The sequence below is a fragment of the Mobula hypostoma genome, chromosome 8, assembly GCF_963921235.1.
Source record: "Mobula hypostoma chromosome 8, sMobHyp1.1, whole genome shotgun sequence".
Taxonomy (NCBI): Eukaryota; Metazoa; Chordata; class Chondrichthyes; order Myliobatiformes; family Myliobatidae; genus Mobula; species Mobula hypostoma.
In genome coordinates this window covers 68516769-68537924 of record NC_086104.1, presented here as the reverse complement: position 1 = coordinate 68537924, position 21156 = coordinate 68516769, and the positions used below count along the sequence as shown (strand labels likewise).

The window sequence follows — 21156 nt, the reverse complement described above, 5'->3', positions numbered from 1 at the left end:
TAAGACAGCAAACACCATTTTTGGTGGTTGTTGCAGAGGATGCAGGTGGGGGTTTTATTTTTGCAATTGGGCAAGCCTCCGTTGAGATACTGCCGACAGTTGTCACCGTACGTAAAAAAATGGCAAGGTTGGAAACAGTACAAGAGGTCTATCAGGTGAGTTCCTGGAGATGAGCATTGTCCTCTGAAAAGAGAAAATTGTTTTGCCCCATCCTTGAAGTTCAAGATAAGGGTGACATTATTCAAACATACAAGATTCTCAGAGTCTTGACTGGTTAAATGTTGGGATGTTTTCATTAACAGGAAAATCTCAAACTGGGGGACATAACCATAAAGAGCCAGTCATTTAAAACCACAATGTAGAAATTTATACTCAAGCTAGAATTTACTGTCCAAGCAGTTGGTGGAAGCTGGAGCATACAAAGTCTTTAAAAGGGAGGTTGTTCAATATTTGGTGGATCAAGTGAGAGGGGAATTTGGAGAAATACTAGAGAAAAGTTGACATCAGCATAGATCAGCCTCGAGGTGCTTCATGGCTCCCATTTTGTGCATTTCATGGGCGTTTACGAGGGGTGATTGATAAGTTCATGACCCAACGTAGAAGGAATCAATTTTAGAAAGCCTGGCACACATTTTTAAACTTAGTCCCCTCCTACATTTACACACTTAGTCCAGAGGTCGTGAAGAATGTGGATCTTGGACCTCCAGAAAGTGGTCCACAGCAGGGGTGAGTGATAAGTTTGTGGCCTACAGTAGGAGATGTATTATTAACTTCAAACTTTCTGCATAATCACTCAGAGTTGAGCTGCATGTGTGTGTAATGAGAGCTGCGTAACTTATCTTCTTCTACATGAGGCCACAAACTTATTAATCACCCCCGCTGTAGTCACTTTTTGGAGGTCCAAGATCCGTATACTCCACGACCGCTGGACTTAGTGTGCAAATGTAGGAGGGGACTATGTTGAAAAATAAATGTGCTAGGTTTTCTAAAATTGACTCCTTCTACTTTAGGCCACAAACTTAACAATCACCTCTTGTAATTACCTAACAAAGCCAGTTGTACCTTTTTGCAATGTGTCTAAGTCTATCAGCTGAGCCTCAAGCTGCTGATTTCTGCCAACCCTTCTGTCTCTTTCCTCCATCCATACTTCCATGTTGATCTGAACCAAACTCAAGTATCTAGAGATCCAAAAATACTGGGATCTATGGGAATGGTTGAGGTGGGGGTGTAGAATTTATGTTCTTCCAAATGGGCTGTCAAATCAATTTTCTCCTAAACCTCTGCTTGTGTCCAAGAATCCTGAAGTGTCTTGTACCTCACAGGCACATGTGTAGCATCTTAATGTTCCTCTGTGCCTTTTAATTTCATCATTACTAATGAAGGAAATATTTCAGGTTACATTAATCTGTACCTTTTGGCTCCTTTGGGGAGAATTTTCTGCAGAGGTGGGTAAAATGACATCAGACTGTTCATAATCTGCACAGAGAAAAATAAAGACTGTTTAACAAACTTCCCTTGTCTCACAATTGGGAGGGTTAGCAGGGTCAAAAGAACAGGTCCCAATTATTCCTACCAGGTTCTGAACAGATTGCAGGAGCCGTTTTTCCAGATGACGAAGATTCTTATAAACAACATTTGCCAAGTACACTCTGGCAGAAACTTCCAATAAGTGACCTGTACTTTCTAAAAAAGTTTAGTTTAAAAAACAGTTAAAGGACAAAAGTTTGCATCAGTGGTAACTTGCATTTCCTCCATTTAATACTTTCATCTGTTGCATCATTATTCCGTGTTCAATAATTTTGCAGCAATTTAGGATTGTGTCACCAGTCAGACTTGTTCAGTCTACCTACATTTTTGCTGAACACTACAGACCAGAAAATGAAGTTGTGGCTGAAAAAAAAGATACTGTGGGGAAAAAAAACATACCAAATCTGAATATCTATTAGGAACTACAAAAGGATTAAACATCTTTGGATGAACTCCCCCAACATTTCATTCTGGCAATAAACACCACTTACCTACATCTTCATTTTGAAGTTTTGGTACTAATGTCATCCACACAGGTGGATGTGAAATAGATGGATTAATTGTATGTTGAGCACCAAGTAAACTGGTCCTATCAACCTCCTTTTCAGTAGTTTCAGTATCCTGCTGTACTAGCTCAATAAAAGTCCTGCTACTCAACATTTGTGTTTTTAGCCACTGCACTTCAGAATTCCTGGATTCATTTCCAGTCACCAGACTGGAGTTTGTTTCCAATGTTGTGTGTACATGGCTTGGTGCAATCAATGGCACTGTTTCATCAGTTTGGTACAAAGTCTGCAAACCACCCTCAACTACAAACAAATTCTGGGATTTAGTTTTCATCCATATATGGTCATGAAACGAGGGAGTTAATGAAGAGAGTACCATTTGATCCAGACTAACAGAGTAGCTCATTTCAGATTCTCTCATTCCAGCATCGATGATTTGCACTGAGCTCTGAGGCTCCCATGGCTCATTATGATCAGTTTTGGTTTGCATGTATTTATATGTCTGCAATGTTTCCACTGGCAACATCCTTTTATAGCCCAAATTTCCACTACCAAGATTTTCAAATACATCCCAGCTAGGTGAAACCCAGTCATCAGATACAAGATTACTTTCCAGTGCCATCCACCTGTCTGCAGAGTCAAATGATTTCACGAGATCCATTGAGATTCCTTCTGATATATCTAACTGCACAGATTTCCCTCTGTATTGCATTTCCTCTGAAGGGGTGCTTCCAGAAAAGCCTGCATGGGAAAGTGATGGTCTCAGTAGACTGGAGAATTCAAAATGAGTGGAAGGAAGTGTTTGGGAGATCCTACTGAGTGGTAGTGCACAGAGAGAATTCCACAAATGGACACATTCTAAATTTGATGCATGCTGTTGAGCAGATACTTGCACTCCATGGCTGGAAACCAGAAAGTAGTCACTTTGCTCAGTGGATTTCCAAGCGCTCTGTTTTTTAGCCATTGATTGGGCAAACAGCTGAAAATGAGCATCACTCCACCTTCCCTCACAATTCCAAGACACCAGTTCCGCAGCTTCACCACTGATCAAATTGTTAGGCTGGTTCACGATAGACTTTTCATCAGCTTCACTGTCAGGAGCAACATTAATTTCCTGGGATATTCCAAAATTAGATAGCATCAGCACAGCATAAAGTGAAGAGCTAGAAGCCTGAATCTCATTTGACATGTGAGACTCAACTTGGAAACACTTTTCAGCTTGGTTTGATCTCCCCTGCTCAAAGGTGGCATACACTGCTAAAACACTATTGACAAAGTTTTGAGTTTTGTTGAGACAGGCTTGTGCCACCTGCTGAACAATTTGTTGTGAAATGCAAATTTCATCCCTATTCTGGTTGCAGTCTTCTGGTGATGAGAATCCGTGTATTTGCACTACAACACCTTTCCAGTGACTTGCTGCAACAGTCCAGTTGCACCATGTGTATTCAAACATACAAGGGTAGACTGCAGTGAGACATTTACCAGAGTCTCCCTCAATGGTCATGTGACAGTTCTTCAATGCAGAGACGAATTGAGAAGAAAGCCTTTCTGTTTCTGAAATAAAAAAAACAAAAGATGTACTTGTACTTTTTATATAAAAAAAATTAGAACTTGAGCAATAATCATGGAGATTCTGGGTAATTAGAAGGTTCCCCCCTGCCCCCACTAAACTTGTCACTAAGAGCTCCAGAAATATTCAATCTGGGCTAAATGTAAATATTTTTGGACCTTTCCAACAGCTCAAGATTAACATTGTGATTGTGTGGAGAAGGGTAGCATGATGTAGTTAATCTCCAAAATCCCAGAAAGTACAGCCAAGTCTGAGGCTCGAAAGAGAACAGCACACTAGTCAACATCTACATAAACAGTATTTTGGACTGAGTGGTGGGGCTGATGTATTTTCAAGTTAAATACTATATCATAGATAATAACAGTGCCTGCCATTTACAAGATTAGCTGCAAAACCTCAAGACTTTTCTAGCAAGATAATGCATCTGTAACTTGTTATCAAGGAAATCAAAAGCATAGAAGTATCTCTTCCTCTTGTTATAGATCTACAGCAAGTTTTAAGAATCATTTACCTGAGCATCTTCAGTGTAGCCAGTTTTACCATGGACAAGTTAAATAGACAACTTATTTTTCCAGGCCTGTTTTCACCCACCAAATGACATCCATTAAAACCGAATAGATTGAAAAATTTACAAATTTATAAATTATCATGAGCCTGTGAGGAGTACAATTCATCTTAAAGTTTCTTCATAGATTTTAAGTGCAGCAATTTTTTAAAAAATTGAGAATGGACATCTGATAAAATACTGATAACAGCAGCGAAGAATAATGGAATTGTTTTTTCATGTTGGTCATGAGAACTTGCTCTTGAAGACAGTCCTTTGTACAGGCTTTGACAAATTCTAAACTGGAAAATTCTAAGCTTGTCAGTTAATATTCATGTATTTGCTGTAAGTTGCAGTGCAAACTGGACTTGAACCAAATTATCTAGTTACTTTTCTATGCCTTGAAAAAATGATTATGGTGCATACAGATGAGTGTTTAAAACTCGTGACTTATAGGATAGCAAATTCCTTATTGAATAAAATCACAAGTAGAATATTAAATTATGAAAGAAATTATGGAGTTACAATTCAGAGTAAATCAACTCATTGAATTTACTTTACTTGAGAGCCATATAAAGAACTGACTTAGAAATACAAATACTCTCACTGCAGGCAATAATGATAAATACTTGGATTGACAAAACAAATACTCCAGGACAGAATTAGATAACTCAAAAGTAAAAACAAACAAGTATTGATGAATGCAATTTATTTTTGTTTCCAGAAATACATTTTGAAAATAAACATTTAGAATTGTTAACACAAGAATTCCCAATCCAAACAGGAATGTATTCAACATTATATTCAATAAATTGCTAAAAATCAACAAATTGGTTTAAGACATGCCCATAAAAGATTTTCTGGCTCTCACCCTCCTGGATGCATTGAGCTTTGTAATTTTGAAAACCAACTCAAAAGCACATATATCCAAAGTTCAACACTGCCTCCTGATCATTACAGTCTCAAAACTAAAGAAATTATTTCATACTATTAGCAATTAACCACCCTTCATTGATACCATTCTTCCCTATTGTTCACCAACTCAGGTTAGCAGTTGCAGCATACCAACACTACCCAGGTCAGGAATGTTCTAACCCTTGACTCATGAAGTTTTCATAATGTTTGAAAAACAATTAAACTTTATGGTTAAGACCATTTGAGGGAAGTTACAACACAATTTACAATATTGGTAGCAACTTCAAAAATTTTGCATAATCTATATAGTTTTTTTAGTTAGCAATGGCAGAAAACAAATGAACATGAATAGTAAATGTCAAAAGCATTGCCATAAGGCATCAAGATATTATGCATCTATGAATTAGGAAAACCAATTAGCATATAGCAAGCTTTTCCCACTATCCCACCCCATTGTTTGGGTTGTGTTTTCTTTTTTTCCCTTAAAAGATGGAATTTCCACAGTCAATTGTTTTGCACTGATTTACATTCAGTGCCATCAAGTTGGTGTCCAACCACAATGTCAACTTGTTCAACTTTCTTGAAGACAATTCTGCTATTGTGTTTCAGATTCAAACACTACTAATTCTTCACTTCTCATTTCTTGAGGGAAAAATGGTTCAACCATTGGGAGCAAGTTATCTGAACAGTCACAAGTAAAGATTCTTTTATTTTGCCTTTTACTCATCACAAAAAGGAGAGCTAAAGTTATTGCCAGGATCAAAATTATAAACGTGATAACACCAGCTAGGATTTTGTGTAAACCAGATGAGGACATAAAGCCAATTTCTGTAAAGAGAAAGTCTATATTTACTGAAAATGGTTGACCAAACCCCAAATAGCATATTGAAATACAGCTGTAATAGTCTTCACTATTCTACACTGTCAGTTATATTGTTGGCAACAGCTTCCAATCCCACCCCGCATAACTTTTCCAATACACTTTTTAAAACCATCCAATACAGATTCTATTAATCCAGCAGCATCTTTATGTCAACAGATTATGAGTGAGGAAATACTGGGCAGTGGAATACTGCAGGTTCAGACAGTTCCAAACAGTACATTAGATATTAAATATAACCAGCCTAATTTCAGCCAATTTCTCCAACCTTCCCACATAACAGTATTCTGTTATTAGTATTTTTATTCATCTCCAGTAGGATCTTCTTGCAGCATGTCAATAAAACAGAAGATTAAGTTCTGCAGGAAAGCATCCAAGTTGTTGCAGTAGTTAATTGAAACAAACAGCAGAAAACTCATACTTAGCAGGCTTGTGGGGAAGCTAGCTGTTCTACCTTTTGGTTTCTCAATGTTTACAATAATGCTGCAGTGTTAATTCACAATCTTCAACATTACCAAGTACAGCCTCCAATAAGCATAAACATTTCAAATGGCAACCATTGTTAATACAAAATCTTCAAAGTACATTAAAAATTGTCTTAAGTTACAATTCTATGACACTTACTCCAGTTCTTCAGAAACCCAACCCATCTAGGAAGCTATAATATTTTAATATCCATTTCCCCAACAAAGAAATTCGCAGCAATGGAATTCACTTGCTAGGACGTCAGTTAGAAAGCCAAGAGCAATAATGACTTGCTACAGATCAATTCATAAATACCTGATTTCACATTCTTGACACAGTTGATGCCAGAAGCAATTGAAGATGGGTCATTGAATCCCTTGGTACATTGACAAGAGTAAAAACCAAAAGTATTCAAACAGTTGGCTTCAGGATCACACATGGAAAGCCCAGAGACACATTCATCCACATCTGTAGGATGCACCAAGCAATTAATGTTTCTCCATTCCTCAAAATGGTAAAATTCAAGTTACTGGCAAGTCAACCATCAATTGTTGGTTGCTTTGAAAGTTTAAACAGTTCATACCCTAAAAATAATAAATCTTTTGCATTAAGATTTAATAAATGATTGATTTTTCAAGAAACATTTCTGTTACCTTCAATAGATGTCAAAACTACTACAGCCTTTCCATAGCGCAAATTAGATACAGATTCAGATAACAGTTGCTTCACTCTTTTCTCAAGGGAAATGTAGACATTTTCTTGCCCTGAACTGAAATATGACCAATAGGCAAAGACCAAGCCTGGAGCATTGATCCTGAAATTGAAGGACAAGTAAATTAGAGTAAATGCACTTTGGGGGAAAAAAATCAAGAAACTCTTGCAGACTGAACTTTTCATCTTGTACTACAGATATCAAATCAATTCCCTGTGCAAGTTTCAGAACTTCTGTTGCTCCATGAGAAACAGTAATCTCCAAAGGAAATTCTGCCCAGCATCAATCCAATTAAAGAAAGGAAACTATACAGGATGAACACTGATCAGGCAAGTACTGAGTAACTCCAGTTAAACATTGTGGACTTCAAATTGCTCTGCTAAACAAGCACATGATGAAACTTCACTCAGCTTAGTGTAGTATTGAAATTCTGAAATCATTTTAAAATCTCTTAGAATCATAAACTGATCAATACAATGTGTAATCTATGCCACTATCTGCAAGGAGTTTCTACATTCTCCCTATGATCATATGGGTTTCCTCCGGGTGCTTGGGTTTCCTCCTACAGCCCAAAGACATACGGGTTGGTAGGTTAACTGGTCACTGCAAATTGTCCCATGATTAGGCCAAGGTTAAATCAAGCGTTGCTGGGCAGCATGAAGGACCAGAATGGCCTTTTCCACACAGTATCTCAATATGTGAAAATTACAAAATGCATAGAAATCATTTGAATTTTACCTCTTAACAGTTAGAAGGAACAACTCTTTAAATGTTGAAAATGTTGAAAGTTTTTCCATTAGCTGAAAAATAGTAAATGATTCAATTAATAAGGAGAAAGGATCTTGGCACAGAAGCAGCAAGCAACTCACCAGTCTTTTAAGTGATCTTGAAATTCTTTTGTCCATCTCTTCAAATTCTTTGAAATTTGCACCAACAAACTTTACTTCAATAGACACTTGAAACAAATTGTCTGTAGATAGAAATACATTCAGATATATTCAATGTGAATACTGCGAGAAAAAACATTCAGAACATCCTCAGCCACTGCCAAATTTTTCCCAAAGAGCTGGAATCTTTTCTTAGCTCATTCTTTTGCCTTCATGTCAAATTCCTTTCATTTATCAATTTGCTTGTTGTTTGATTAAAAGCTCTGATTACACTGTTGATTGTTATAGGCAACAGCTAACATTAACCTTCAACTTCAGTAAAGACTAATGTTCCACTGCCTGAAGGTTTATTAAAGTCTTCCAACATCTTGAATCCAAATGTGTTTCTTGCTTACACTGGAATAGAAATTTTTAACATTTATTTACTCAAACAAATTGTTACAAGTAGGCAAATGTAACCATATTGCTCATATTGACAGGCTTTAGATTCCAATTTTTTTTTCCCCTCTAATGAAAGGCAACCCCAAACCAAATTTATTCTCACAATTAGGCCAGATCCCTGATGGCATCTCAGACAGGTCTTTGACCTTTCATTCTTCTCAAGTGTTGGCAGAGCTAGTTTTTAAACATGATCTGTTGGCAAAATCCCTCATGTAGTCACATCAAGAAAAAATAATTGGGCCAATTCACGATCACAAGACAGGTAGAGAATAAAACTGGACCATTAGAATTCTGTACTGATGTTTATGTTCTGTTGTAAATGGTTCTCACACTTGGATTCCTGCAATGCTCATCCTTTTTTAAACTGATTTTCAGGCAGCCTTTGACAAGGTGCCACACGAGGCTGCTTCACAAGCTTGAGCCCATGGTATTACAGGAAAGATACTAGCATGGATAAAGCAGTGGCTGATTTTCAGGAGGCAAAGAGTGGCAATAAAGGGAGTCTTTGCTGGCTGGCTGTCAGAAACTAGTTGTGTTAGATCCTTTTTACATTGTATGCCAATGATTTGAATGATGGAATTCATGGCTTTGTTGCAAAGTTTTCAGACAATACGAATATAGCTGGAGGGGCAGGTAGTTTTGAGGAAGTAGAGGGGCTACAGAAGGACTTAGGAGAGTGGGCAAAGAACTGTCAGATGGATGTATATGGTCATGCACTTTTGGAAAATAAATGAAAGTGTCAACTATTTTCCAAATAGAAGGAAAATACAAAGATCTGAGGCACAATGGGACTTGGGAGCCCACGTACAGGATTCCCTAAAGGTCGAGTTGCAGTTAAGTCTGGTGACAAAGGCAGATGCAATGTTAGCATTCATTTCAGAGGACTAGAATATAAAAGGATGGAATGTTGAATCATAAAACACTGAGGCCTCACTTGGAGTAATCTGAGCAGGTTTGTGCCCCTTAATCTTAGGATGTGCTGAAACTGGAGAGGTTTCTGTAATGCCCTGGGAAAGGTTTTGCTGCTAATGTAAATGGTTTTTCTGTAGCAGCAGTGTTTGGGTTATGATCAGAAATAACCGGGGCTTTGGAATATGTACCATCCAATGAAGGGAGTGCTTTTCTGTGTGCCTGAGAGCGAGGTGTTCTAGGTCTTCTGTTCAGTGAGAAATGGAGAGAAGATGTGAGAAAGGGGAGATGGTAGACCGCAGGATGGAGTGGACTTGGAGTGGGTCCAGGAGTTGACGAAGCGGTGGGGGGGGAGGGGGGGAGAGGTGGTGTGGTAAAAGGACAATGGAGGACTAATGGACTGGAAACTGAGCTCCAACATGCACATTAGACTATTTCATTAAAATGGGCCCTTTTCTTTACTAACCCTCTAGTCAAAATTATAAAGCTAAATCATTAATTACATACAGTGTACTGTCCATTATTTCATGGTACTATTTGTACCAGGGTAACATCACACAGCATCCACACAAAACTCCAGTTCATATCTAAATGATTCCAGGATTGAATGGCTTGAAATCTGAAGAGCGTTTGATGGCTCTTTAAGAACGAGATGTGATCTCACTGAATCTTATCAAATGGTACAAGGCCTTGATAGAGTGGGTATGGAGGGGATTTCCCTATGGAAGAGTTGAACACCATTGGACATGACCTCAAAACAAAGGAGTCTAGAACAGATGAGGAACTTCTTTTACCCAGAGAATGGTGAATCTATGGAATTTTTTTTACTACAGGCAGCTGTAGAGGCCAAGACTATAAATATTTAAGGCAGAGGTTGAGAGATTCTGATTGGTCGGGGCATTAAGGGATATTCGGGCTGAGAGGAAAATTCGATCAGCCATGATGAAATGGTGGAGCAGACTCGTTGGGCCAAATGTCCCAATTCTGCTCCTATATCTTCATGGTCTATCATTGAATCAGACAAGATGGACAAAGTCATTTAGATGTTTTAAGAACTGAACACACTCCAAAATTCCAGTATTTTTGGATTAGGCAGACAACTCCAGTTCATATCTAAAAAGCTATGACAAAGACATCAATTTTCCCAATTTCAGGTTACCCACTTCCCTCCATCTTCTCTCCCCTAATCTTACAGCTCATTTCTACTTCCACTCCTCCCTCCTCCAACTACCCATCACCCTCAGCTCACCTGGAACCACCTTCCAGTTACCAGCTCTTGTCCCACACTTCCCCTTCGTCTCACCTCTTTCAGTGCAGAGGGAGGGCCACGCCTCAAAAAAATGTCAGCTATTTCCCTCCACAAATTCTGCCTGACCTGTGTTCCACCAACACTTTTCTTGCTTGTAAATAGGAACAATTATTTTGTTATCTACAAACAAGTCAATTCATTGAATTCAGTTTCACGATTTGCCAAATGTCTTCACTCCTAATTTAAGATGTGGACCAATATTTTGACAACTGTGCATCCAGTAAAAACCTTAGAGACCACTACAATATTGTGGACTATCTGACATTCCATCCGTTTACCTCCAGGGTGCACTTTTGGTGGATCTGATAATTCATGAGCCATCTCTCCATCTGCAGAAGAATCATTTCAGACAATACTTAATGCAGAGTTTAGACTTACCATGACAAAACATTATTCTGCAAAGTTATGGCTTTGCTTCAAGAGGGCCATTTAAAAGGCTAAATTAAGTTTTCCAGATTACTACATTGAATCAAAAACAATCACAAATCAAAAATAAATTGCACAATGACAAAGCAAATAAAGTACATGAAGAGTCTTAGACTCAAAGAACAACATGACATAGCTCAATTTATTTCTCCCCTCATAGGAGGAATAGATAATTACTGAGCCATTTCAGAAGGCAGTTAAAAGCTCATTGTTAACATGTCAGAATTAGAGCTAACTCAACATATTACAGGAAAATGGAAAGGCACAATTTAGTGTTTTAAAGTGACCATTTGTCACATTTCACACTTATTGGTAGTGTGAATAAGATCAAAAATACACTTTTGACAAGTCCAAATCCAAAAACAGAAGTTTACTTCCACAAGCATTTGATTGAATATTGAATTTAACCTTACTGTGAAGAAATGGAAATGACATTAGTCATTCTGCAGGTATTTCACCAAATACCAGTTGGAAAGATTCATAAAGGGCAAGAATTCTGTGTCTGAGCAAATAATTACTTTCACAAGTTAACATTTGCCTTTAGTTTTAAATTTGGGCAGCCAGAAATAACGGCAGGAATAATTGTGGAAGTCTATTGGATTCAGACCTGTCCTCTGACCACATTGAAGTGAAAAGATGCCTTTCTGGGAGGTTAGTTTCACTCACATCAGTAAGGAATGACTTGAGAACTGCCCCCCCCGTGATAAAACTCCTTTTCGTTTTGCAGTGAAATACACCACGTGCATGTACAGCTAAAGGCAACGTGAAAAAGGATTTCATTGACTATTTTTGTTCTGTGCCATTTCCCAACTTTAACCAACAATGATCACAAAATGCTGGTCCCAGTAATTATTTATTGGGCATTTTCAAAGTGTTAATATTTTCAATTCAAAACAAGCCAGAACCATTTTGATACATTAATTTCAATACACATGACAGCTCAGGAGGTCAATGCAGGAACCAAGGATATTGTATTTTGTTATGCTTGACAAATCCAACCTCCATAAGTTTATTTTTGAAAAGAGGTTAGCAACATTAGTGCCTCAGCTTCATGTGTTGTTGTGTGTTCTTTTTTAAAAAGCAAGCCAATGTCAATAACTGATTCTCAATACTGCAGACTTCCTATGCATTTCATTTTATTCTGATTCTCATCATTTGATAAAAAAAAAATACATTTTATATCTTGTAGTAGTATACTCAAGGCAAGTTTCCAGTCAGAGAGAAAGGGAATTCCTTTTGTGATCACTGACAGCCCCTCTCTCCTCCTATGCATATCCAAGCAAGGATGTTTAAATAGAAACCGGAAAGCTTTGGCAGCATTAAACACACACAATTCATGATACAGGGAGTTCCACGGTTCCACTCAAACAGGTTGTGCCAGACTTCAAGAGCAAAGCAACAACATCCTCCTACATCTTGGTACACAAGGTCCTCCATTCTGACTCAGGCAGAAAGACAAACACCAATTATCTGCTTCAAGTGACAAAGCTTCATTTATTAAGGTAGAACCATTAAAATACTATTTAGGTATACAGCCCCCCCACCTCCACAGCACACCACACATTCTGCTGATCTGTGATGGTGTTTGAAACTGGCCCATTGGTAAAGCCCAAAAACTACCCCCAAGCACCCCCTCCCATTGATCTTTTATACCCTTTCAACCAATATGCAACATCCTCTTGATGAACAGTCATCATGGGGGAAAAAAACATGGCAGGTGTAAGTATGCTATTTGAACAGCAGCAGGTGCTATTAGCTTCTACTGTATACACCATCTTACAAGTTCCTTCTCTCCCCTGCAGTTAATCTGATCAACCATTCTAGCCAGCTCCCACATCTATTAACCCAGTTATGCATTGCACTGTAAACACTAAACCACATTAGTGTTGTTTGGTTTGTAAATATATGCTGGTAATTATACTCATTCCATATCCATGATTGTAAAGAATTGAGGCTGGAGATTCAATGTTTGAATGTTGTTTTTTCTTCTGCATGCTATGCCAACACCACAGCAAATTCCTGATACATGTAAATGGCAAATAAACTTTATTCTGAAGAACAAATCCCATCTGCATTTTCAGCTGCTCTACAAGCATCTGGGAGACAAACCAATCTGCAACAAGTCAATTTCTGAAAACCAAATGCCTTAACTCGTTTACAAAACACTAGTCTACTAGGACAGCTTCATTGTCATTTCATCATTCCCATTCATCTGCAGGTCATAAATTAACCAATCAGGCTAACAAATGAAAATCCATTCACCTCAAAATGTTTGTCATGTGTAAACATTCAATGCACCAGTACTATCCATTAGGAATCACGTTTCATTGAACAGTCCAAAGTACCTTAGCTTTGGACCTCAAGGAGCCAGAGCAATTTGTGCATTTGCCAACAAATCTTTCCAGCTAACCACATGAACAACATTTTTCAATACAAGTTATTTTCAGGCACAATCTGATCCTCAGATTCAGCATCTGGCTTGAAGTTAATTGGTGCAAATCAATACAAAAAAAATTAGATGGTATTGCATAGATTGGGCCTTTATCACCACAAATGCTGCTGCTGGCTATTTCCAGCAATTATTTATATTTTAATCAAGCTACCATTACGTAATAAAAACTAGCCTGCACAGGCTGAGATATGTTCCAAAATATAACCATGGCTAATCACATATTTCAATACTTTCAAAACCAAGCTTCCAATACTATAAATGTTTGGATCAGTGCATTCCACTCCATGGCACAGATTAATGGTTAATTTACCTCTTTCAGACCACCTTTCCGCTTGGCTCTCCAAAATACATGGAACAGCCAAGCACAGGAATAGACTGTTCAGCCTACAATATTATACCAAGTCATTAAACAAGTACTTAAATTCCCAGCTAAAATGATTACCTCACCCTACACAAACTGCACCCTCAATCCTCCACATCCTTCCTCTGATGGGAGAAGCAGAGCTCAATGCAATACTCCAGATGCAGTCTAACACGAGTATACAAAACTACATTACTTCTCAATGCCTTGACTAAAAGGCAAGTATATCATTACCCATGGACCACCCTGTTAACTTGTGCATTTAAGGAGCTATGGACTCCAACCCCAAGATCCCCCTGCTCATCAACACTTTAGGGTCTTGGCATTAGCAGTGTACTGTTTTAAATTTGATGTACCAAAGTGTAGCACCTCACTTAGCCAGACTAAACAGCATCTGCCATTTCTCCACTCAGATCTGCAGCTGGTTTATATCCTGATGTTTACTTTGACAATCTTCTGTGGTTTTCACAAAATGTATCTTGGTAACATCTGCAAACATAGCTTCAATCACATTTGCCTCCTCCTCAAAAAGCTCAAGTTGTAAGACATTTGCCTCCCCTCCCAAAGCCATGCTGACTGTCCCCAATTAGGTCATAGTCTTCCCAAAAACCAATTCCCATCCTCCAGAATCATCTCCAATAGCTTTCCTACCATTTACTGAGACTCGTCAGATTAGTGTCTCACCAGTCTATAGGATTCAGCAGTGACTTGAGTGAGGCAACATCATGTTTGGTGAAGGGAAAGAAGATAAAATGTTGCACAAAGTTAGAGACAAACATCAAGATAAAACCTAACAGCCATCCACTACCTGTGGTGGTACCAAATGGATCTTGGGTCTGATGTATGAGGAGATACACAGGGTGCTGAGAGTTCCACTAGGTGAAGTGATCAGGGGTGCAGTCACCGACATGGAGTGCAAGACCATCACTGCCATGAATCTACTATATGCTTGGAAATACCAGGATCACCGTGGCTTTAACAGTTGAAGAACTTTCTCCCCAACAAAAAAGGCTAGTCTCAGAGCAATAAAAACGATTAAAAGCCAATCTCCTATTTCTGATCAGAGGCGTCAGAGCCCCACAGAGCACCCAGCATCAGCAATGGAGGCACAAGCCAAGGATCAATCAAACTGAACAGTCCAAGGGGAACAAACTTAGATTTTCCACACACACATTAAAGATTAGAAATACATTAAAGTCTTACCATGCCTTGGTTTTACAGTCCAATTGTTCAAAAATACCTGAATAAAAAAGTTAAAGATCAATTCTATAAACTTAATTAAAATTGCATCAATACAACATCAAATCAGATTATCTTAATTTCTCAATGTTAACACCTCCATGAAGATACCAAATTTTTTTTTAATGAAGTGTTATGTTGACTTTTCAGGACCAATTTTTCTCCACAGGTATTCAGGAGCATTTCTAGCATTTAATTTGTGGTTAAATTCACCAGACAGATTATAAAACAAAACATTATCTTTAATCTGCAGGTAATCATTTCTAATTTAATTGACAGTACAAGAAAGCACATATCTGAAACTACTTCAAAAGCATACATACCACACTGCCTGGACCACAATCACTGTTCCACACTGGTGGCACTAAAGGTCTTATGTCTGAACCACTTTATTATCTGTCAAAAACCCATGGGAAGCATTGGGGCATTTAGGTGCCAACATGAACAGTTGTTAACTGATGAGAATTGTTGCAGTCCATAGTCCAAAACTCCACTGAAACTTGGTTACACTTATCCCTCAGGCTTACATTCTATCAATATTATCTAATACCATTACAAACTGAAAACAATGAAACCAAATTTCAGTGCATCTTATTATGCACCTTATGTTTTGACACGGGAAATGTGTACTTTTTAAAAACACATCAATAGCTGTTCAAATGGGACATACTTAAACACAAAAAAGTTATGTTTTAACAAGTCTTCACCACTTTCATTTCTGTCACTCAGTTTTTGGGTCTTCAACCATTTACAGTTATTATGTTCTGCCCTCCACTGCTCTGTAACCCACAAAGTTTGATTGAATTTTTCTTCAGTTCTAATGAAAAAAAATCATCGGCTTCATCTCCAGATACTATTTAACCCATTTAGTACCTTTTATATTCAGTGGCTGGTCTAAAAAAAACCTGATATTGGGATAATAATCGTGGGACAACTTGACTGGAAGCTCAAGCCAACATAATAAAGGAGTCAGGCCACTTCAGTTGGTCAATACCAGTATCAGTATCCACACATCTCTTCCTGTGCTCATTTCCTTCCCAAGTCCACAACCACAGCCTTTAGACAAGGGATCCACATCCTTGCCATTTGAGTCAAGTGCTTCACACAATTATTTGGTGGAGTTGGTAATGGCCCTTTCCCCAGCACACCAAGAACACAATATCTGAAACTCTTCATCTACCTTCAGGTCCTCTTGGCCTGCACTTCTACATGGAAGACTTAACCCATTTCAAACTTTCCTAACACATTCATGAATATTGCTATCCATGCAAACACTCATTTCTCCAGCTTCCCCAAACTTTAATAGGAAATCAATACCAGAGTCTACACAATATTCCAAAATGATCTAAACAAGATTCTACACAGCCACAACTTACCTGACTTTCAAAATTACAAACCAAAAGCTTAATTTTCTTTAAGATTTCTAAAATACCATTAACACTTAAATTCTAAACAGCAAAGCTCAAAGGAATTTCATCCTTTTCATTATTAATTCAATAACTGGAAACATAGGCAGGACTTCATATATAGTTTATATCATTGCTGACCCCAGCACTCTGTACAAAACCAAAACTCCACTCACTGACATTCATATTCCATGCAATGTTAAAGAGACAAAAAGGTGTCACAACTAGTCCACTTTCATCTGCATAGGGTCTTTCTAAAACTGCAGAAAGTGTTTGGAAATATTAGCAGAATATTTTTGCACTAATTGTATCAAGACAAAAATTAAATCAGTTTATTCCAAGATGGATCCCTTCTGAATTTTATCTTCAATTGGGGCCATCAGGTCCACAGCTTCATATAAAATCAATACAAAATTGGCATCTCTAGAACAAAAACAATGAAATTTGAAGACGATAGAAACTCATCAGAGTAGACCTTAAATTTAAGTAAAATCTTCAATTTAAATATTCCTACTATGTTCAATGTTTCATCTCCAAGCACCAACTACATTGCAGGAACCAACATAATCAAGCTTTATTCCACCTCAGAAAGCAAACACATCCTTATTCAACTAAGCAACCAAAACACTAACAATACCAACAGGTTATCTCATAAGCTCCTTGTAGGCTTGCAGCAAGTATTCAAGTTTACTGCTTCATCACCTGTGAAGTATCAAGGCCAACATTCCAGTCCCTTCCTAATTGGTGATGGTATCTACATACTTCATTTTGTGTATAAATACACAGACATCCCCTTACACAGTATCAGTCTGCAGTCTTCATTTAAACACTTTTTCTGCTTTTCTATTCTTTCCAACAAAGTTAAAGTGAACACATATTTGTTCAATAAAAAACACTGAAAATTAGTTCATGCCTTGTTAATACTTTACCATTAGATTCAAGTATTGACACAATTCCTTTTCAATAATAACTGATCATTATATTATTAAAAGGGTTTAAAAGAGACCAACTCACTTCCACAGGAGACATGCTGCTTTCTGTTGCAATATTTTCATTTTGCCATTTAGGACTAGGATCAGCCACAGACTTGGAAACAACTCCACAAAACACAAACAGACTGAAAATAGAAAGAGCCAACCTGCCCATCCCAGCAATTGGAAACCATAAGGCTCAAGGTAACAACTGAACTGGTTTATATAATTGTTTTCCCAATTATGATTTGACTAATTGATAAATTAGAACAGTCAGCAGGAATGAATTTAGAGGAATGCCAGTTAAAAACAATTCAATGTTTAACTCTTCATTGCCTAAAGAGAGGCTTAAGTTCAAAGTTCAGGTTTAATTGTCATTCAACCAGACAAATGAACACATTCAAACAAAACACAGTTCCTCTGGGGCCAGGGTGCAAAACACAGAACCAACAGTCACACACAGCAAATATAACACATATAATTAGGATAGCAAAAAAACATACTAAAAAAATTTGAAAATAATAACCATGTAGCCAAGACCCTGAGTGTTGTGGTCTGTAGATTGATGGTGAATGGATGTTGTCCTGGAGCCACAACTCTGCAACAACAGCCCACAGCGGTTCCTCATATCGTGTCGTGCAGCTACAGACAAAGGCAATCTTGGGAGTGAACACTGCAGAGCAGCACTGACGGGAGGCGCGAACCTCCAACCCAGCACTGACGGGAGGGGCCAACCTCCAACCCAGCACTGACGGGAGGGGCCAACCTCCAACCCAGCACTGACGGGATGGGCCAACCTCCAACCCAGCACTGACGGGAGGGGCCGACCTCCAACCCAGCACTGACGGGAGGGGCCGACCTCCAACCCAACACTGACGGGAGGGGCCGACCTCCAACCCAGCACTGACGGGAGGCGCGAACCTCCAACCCAGCACTGACGGGAGGGGCCAACCTCCAACCCAGCACTGACGGGAGGGGCCAACCTCCAACCCAGCACTGACGGGATGGGCCAACCTCCAACCCAGCACTGACGGGAGGGGCCGACCTCCAACCCAGCACTGACGGGAGGGGCCGACCTCCAACCCAGCACTGACGGGAGGGGCCGACCTCCAACCCAGCACTGACGGGAGGGGCCAAAGTCCAACCCAGCACTGACGGGAGGGGCCGACCTCCAACCCAGCACAGACGGGAGGGGCCGAAGTCCAACCCAGTACTGACGGGAGAGGCCAAAGTCCAACCAGGCACGGTCGGGGGGGGGGGGGCCGACCTCCAACCCAGCACGGACGGGAGGCGCCGACCTCCAACCCAGCACTGAAGGGAAGGGCCGACCTCCAAACCAGCACTGACGGGAGGGGCCGACCTCCAAACCAGCACTGACGGGAGGGGCCGACCTCCAAACCAGCACTGACGGGAGGGGCCGACCTCCAAACCGGCACTGACGGGAGGGGCCGACCTCCAACCCGGCACTGACGGGAGGCGCCGACCTCCAACCCGGCACAGACGGGAGGGGCCGACCTCCAACCCGGCACTGACGGGAGGGGCCGAAGTCCAAACCAGCACTGACGGGAGGGGCCGACCTCCAAACCAGCACTGACGGGAGGGGCCGACCTCCAAACCAGCACTGACGGGAGGGGCCGACCTCCAAACCAGCACTGACGGGAGGGGCCGACCTCCAAACCCAGCACTGACGGGAGGGGCCGACCTCCAACCCAGCACTGACGGGAGGGGCCGACCTCCAAACCAGCACTGACGGGAGGGGCCGACCTCCAACCCAGCACGGACGGGAGGCGCCGACCTCCAACCCAGCACTGACGGGAGAGGCCGACCTCCAAACCAGCACTGACGGGAGGGGCCGACCTCCAACCCAGCACTGATGGGAGGGGCCGAAGTCCAACCCAGCACAGACGGGAGGGGCCGAAGTCCAACCCAGCACTGACGGGAGGGGCCGAAGTCCAACCCAGCACAGACGGGAGGGGCCGACCTCCAACCCGGCTCTGACGGGAGGGGCCGACCTCCAACCCGGCACTGACGGGAGGGGCCGACCTCCAACCCGGCACTGACGGGAGGGGCCGACCTCCAACCCGGCACTGACGGGAGGGGCCGACCTCCAACCCGGCACTGACGGGAGGGGCCGACCTCCAACCCGGCACTGACGGGAGGGGCCAACCTCCAAACCAGCACTTGCAGGAGGGGCCGACCTCCAACCCAACACTGACGGGAGGGGCCAACCTCCAACCCAGCACTGACGGGAGGGGCCGACCTCCAACCCAGCACTGACGGGAGGGGCGAAAGTCCAACCCAGCACGGTCGGGAGGGGCCGACCTCCAACCCAGCCCGGACGGGAGGCGCCGACCTCCAACCCAGCACTGAAGGGAGGGGCCGAACTCCAAACCAGCACTGACGGGAGGGGCCGACCTCCAACCCAGCACGGACGGGAGGGGCCGACCTCCAACCCAGCACTGACGGGAGGGGCCGACCTCCAACCCAGCACTGACGGGAGGGGCCGACCTCCAACCCAGCACTGACGGGAGGGGCCGACCTCCAAACCAGCACTGACGGGAGGGGCCGACCTCCAAACCAGCACTGACGGGAGGGGCCGACCTCCAACCCAGCACTGACGGGAGGCGCCGACCTCCAACCCAGCACTGAAGGGAGGTGCCGACCTCCAAACCAGCACTGACGGGAGGGGCCGACCTCCAACCCAGCACTGACGGGAGGGGCCGACCTCTAAACCCAGCACTGACGGGAGGGGACGACCTCCAAACCCAGCACTGACGGGAGGGGCCAAGCTCCAAACCCAGCACTGACGGGAGGGGCCGACCTCCAAACCCAGCACTGACGGGAGGGGCCGACCTGCAACCCAGCACTGACGGGAGGGGCCGCCCTCCAAACCATCACTTGCAGGAGGGGCCGACCTCCAACCCAACACTGACGGGAGGGGCCAACCTCCAACCCAGCACTGACGGGAGAGGCCGACCTCCAACCCAGCACTGACGGGAGGGGCCGACCTCCAACCCAGCACTGACGGGAGGGGCCGACCTCCAACCCAGCACTGACGGGAGGGGCCGACCTCCAAACCAGCACTGACGGGAGGGGCCGACCTCCAAACCAGCACTGACGGGAGGGGCCGACCTCCAACCCAGCACTGACGGGAGGCGCCGACCTCCAACCCAGCACTGAAGGGAGGTGCCGACCTCCAAACCAGCACTGACGGGAGGGGCCGACCTCCAACCCAGCACTGACGGGAGGGGCCGACCTCCAAACCCAGCACTGACGGGAGGGGACAACCTCCAAACCCAGCACTGACGGGAGGGGCCAAGCTCCAAACCCAGCACTGACGGGAGGGGCCGACCTCCAAACCCAGCACTGACGGGAGGGGCCGACCTGCAACCCAGCACTGACGGGAGGGGCCGCCCTCCAAACCATCACTTGCAGGAGGGGCCGTCCTCCAACCCAACACTGACGGGAGGGGCTAACCTCCAACCCAGCACTGACGGGAGGGGCCAACCTCCAACCCAGCACTGACGGGAGGGGCGAAAGTCCAACCCAGTACTGACAGGAGAGGCCAAAGTCCAGCCCAGCACGGTCGGGAGGGGCCGACCTCCAACCCAGCACGGACGGGAGGCGCCGACCTCC

At 42.2% G+C, this 21156-nt stretch overlaps 1 protein-coding gene across 8 annotated transcripts in view; it reads right to left on the bottom strand.

Moving 5' to 3' along the window:
* The window catches only part of zgc:66455 (uncharacterized protein LOC393502 homolog), a 31652-nt gene extending 13189 nt beyond the window's left edge, over positions 1-18463 (bottom strand). For 2 of the 8 annotated variants that reach the window (XM_063056073.1, XM_063056079.1), the window contains exons 1-10: positions 17564-17997; positions 15108-15144; positions 10944-10994; positions 7989-8089; positions 7858-7919; positions 7061-7221; positions 6723-6875; positions 2019-3587; positions 1574-1683; positions 1412-1476 (exon numbers count right to left, since the gene is read on the bottom strand). In XM_063056073.1, the coding sequence (XP_062912143.1) occupies positions 1412-1476; positions 1574-1683; positions 2019-3587; positions 6723-6875; positions 7061-7221; positions 7858-7919; positions 7989-8089; positions 10944-10994; positions 15108-15144; positions 17564-17695 (2441 nt within the window). In that variant the 5' untranslated portion in view covers positions 17696-17997. Of the gene's footprint in view, positions 1-1411; positions 1477-1573; positions 1684-2018; positions 3588-6722; positions 6876-7060; positions 7222-7857; positions 7920-7988; positions 8090-10943; positions 10995-15107; positions 15145-17063; positions 17120-17563; positions 17998-18046 lie in introns of those variants that run through there. The other 6 variants (XM_063056074.1, XM_063056076.1, XM_063056075.1 and 3 more) reach the window with 6 other exon arrangements.
* Between the last annotated feature and the right edge of the window lie 2693 nt (positions 18464-21156).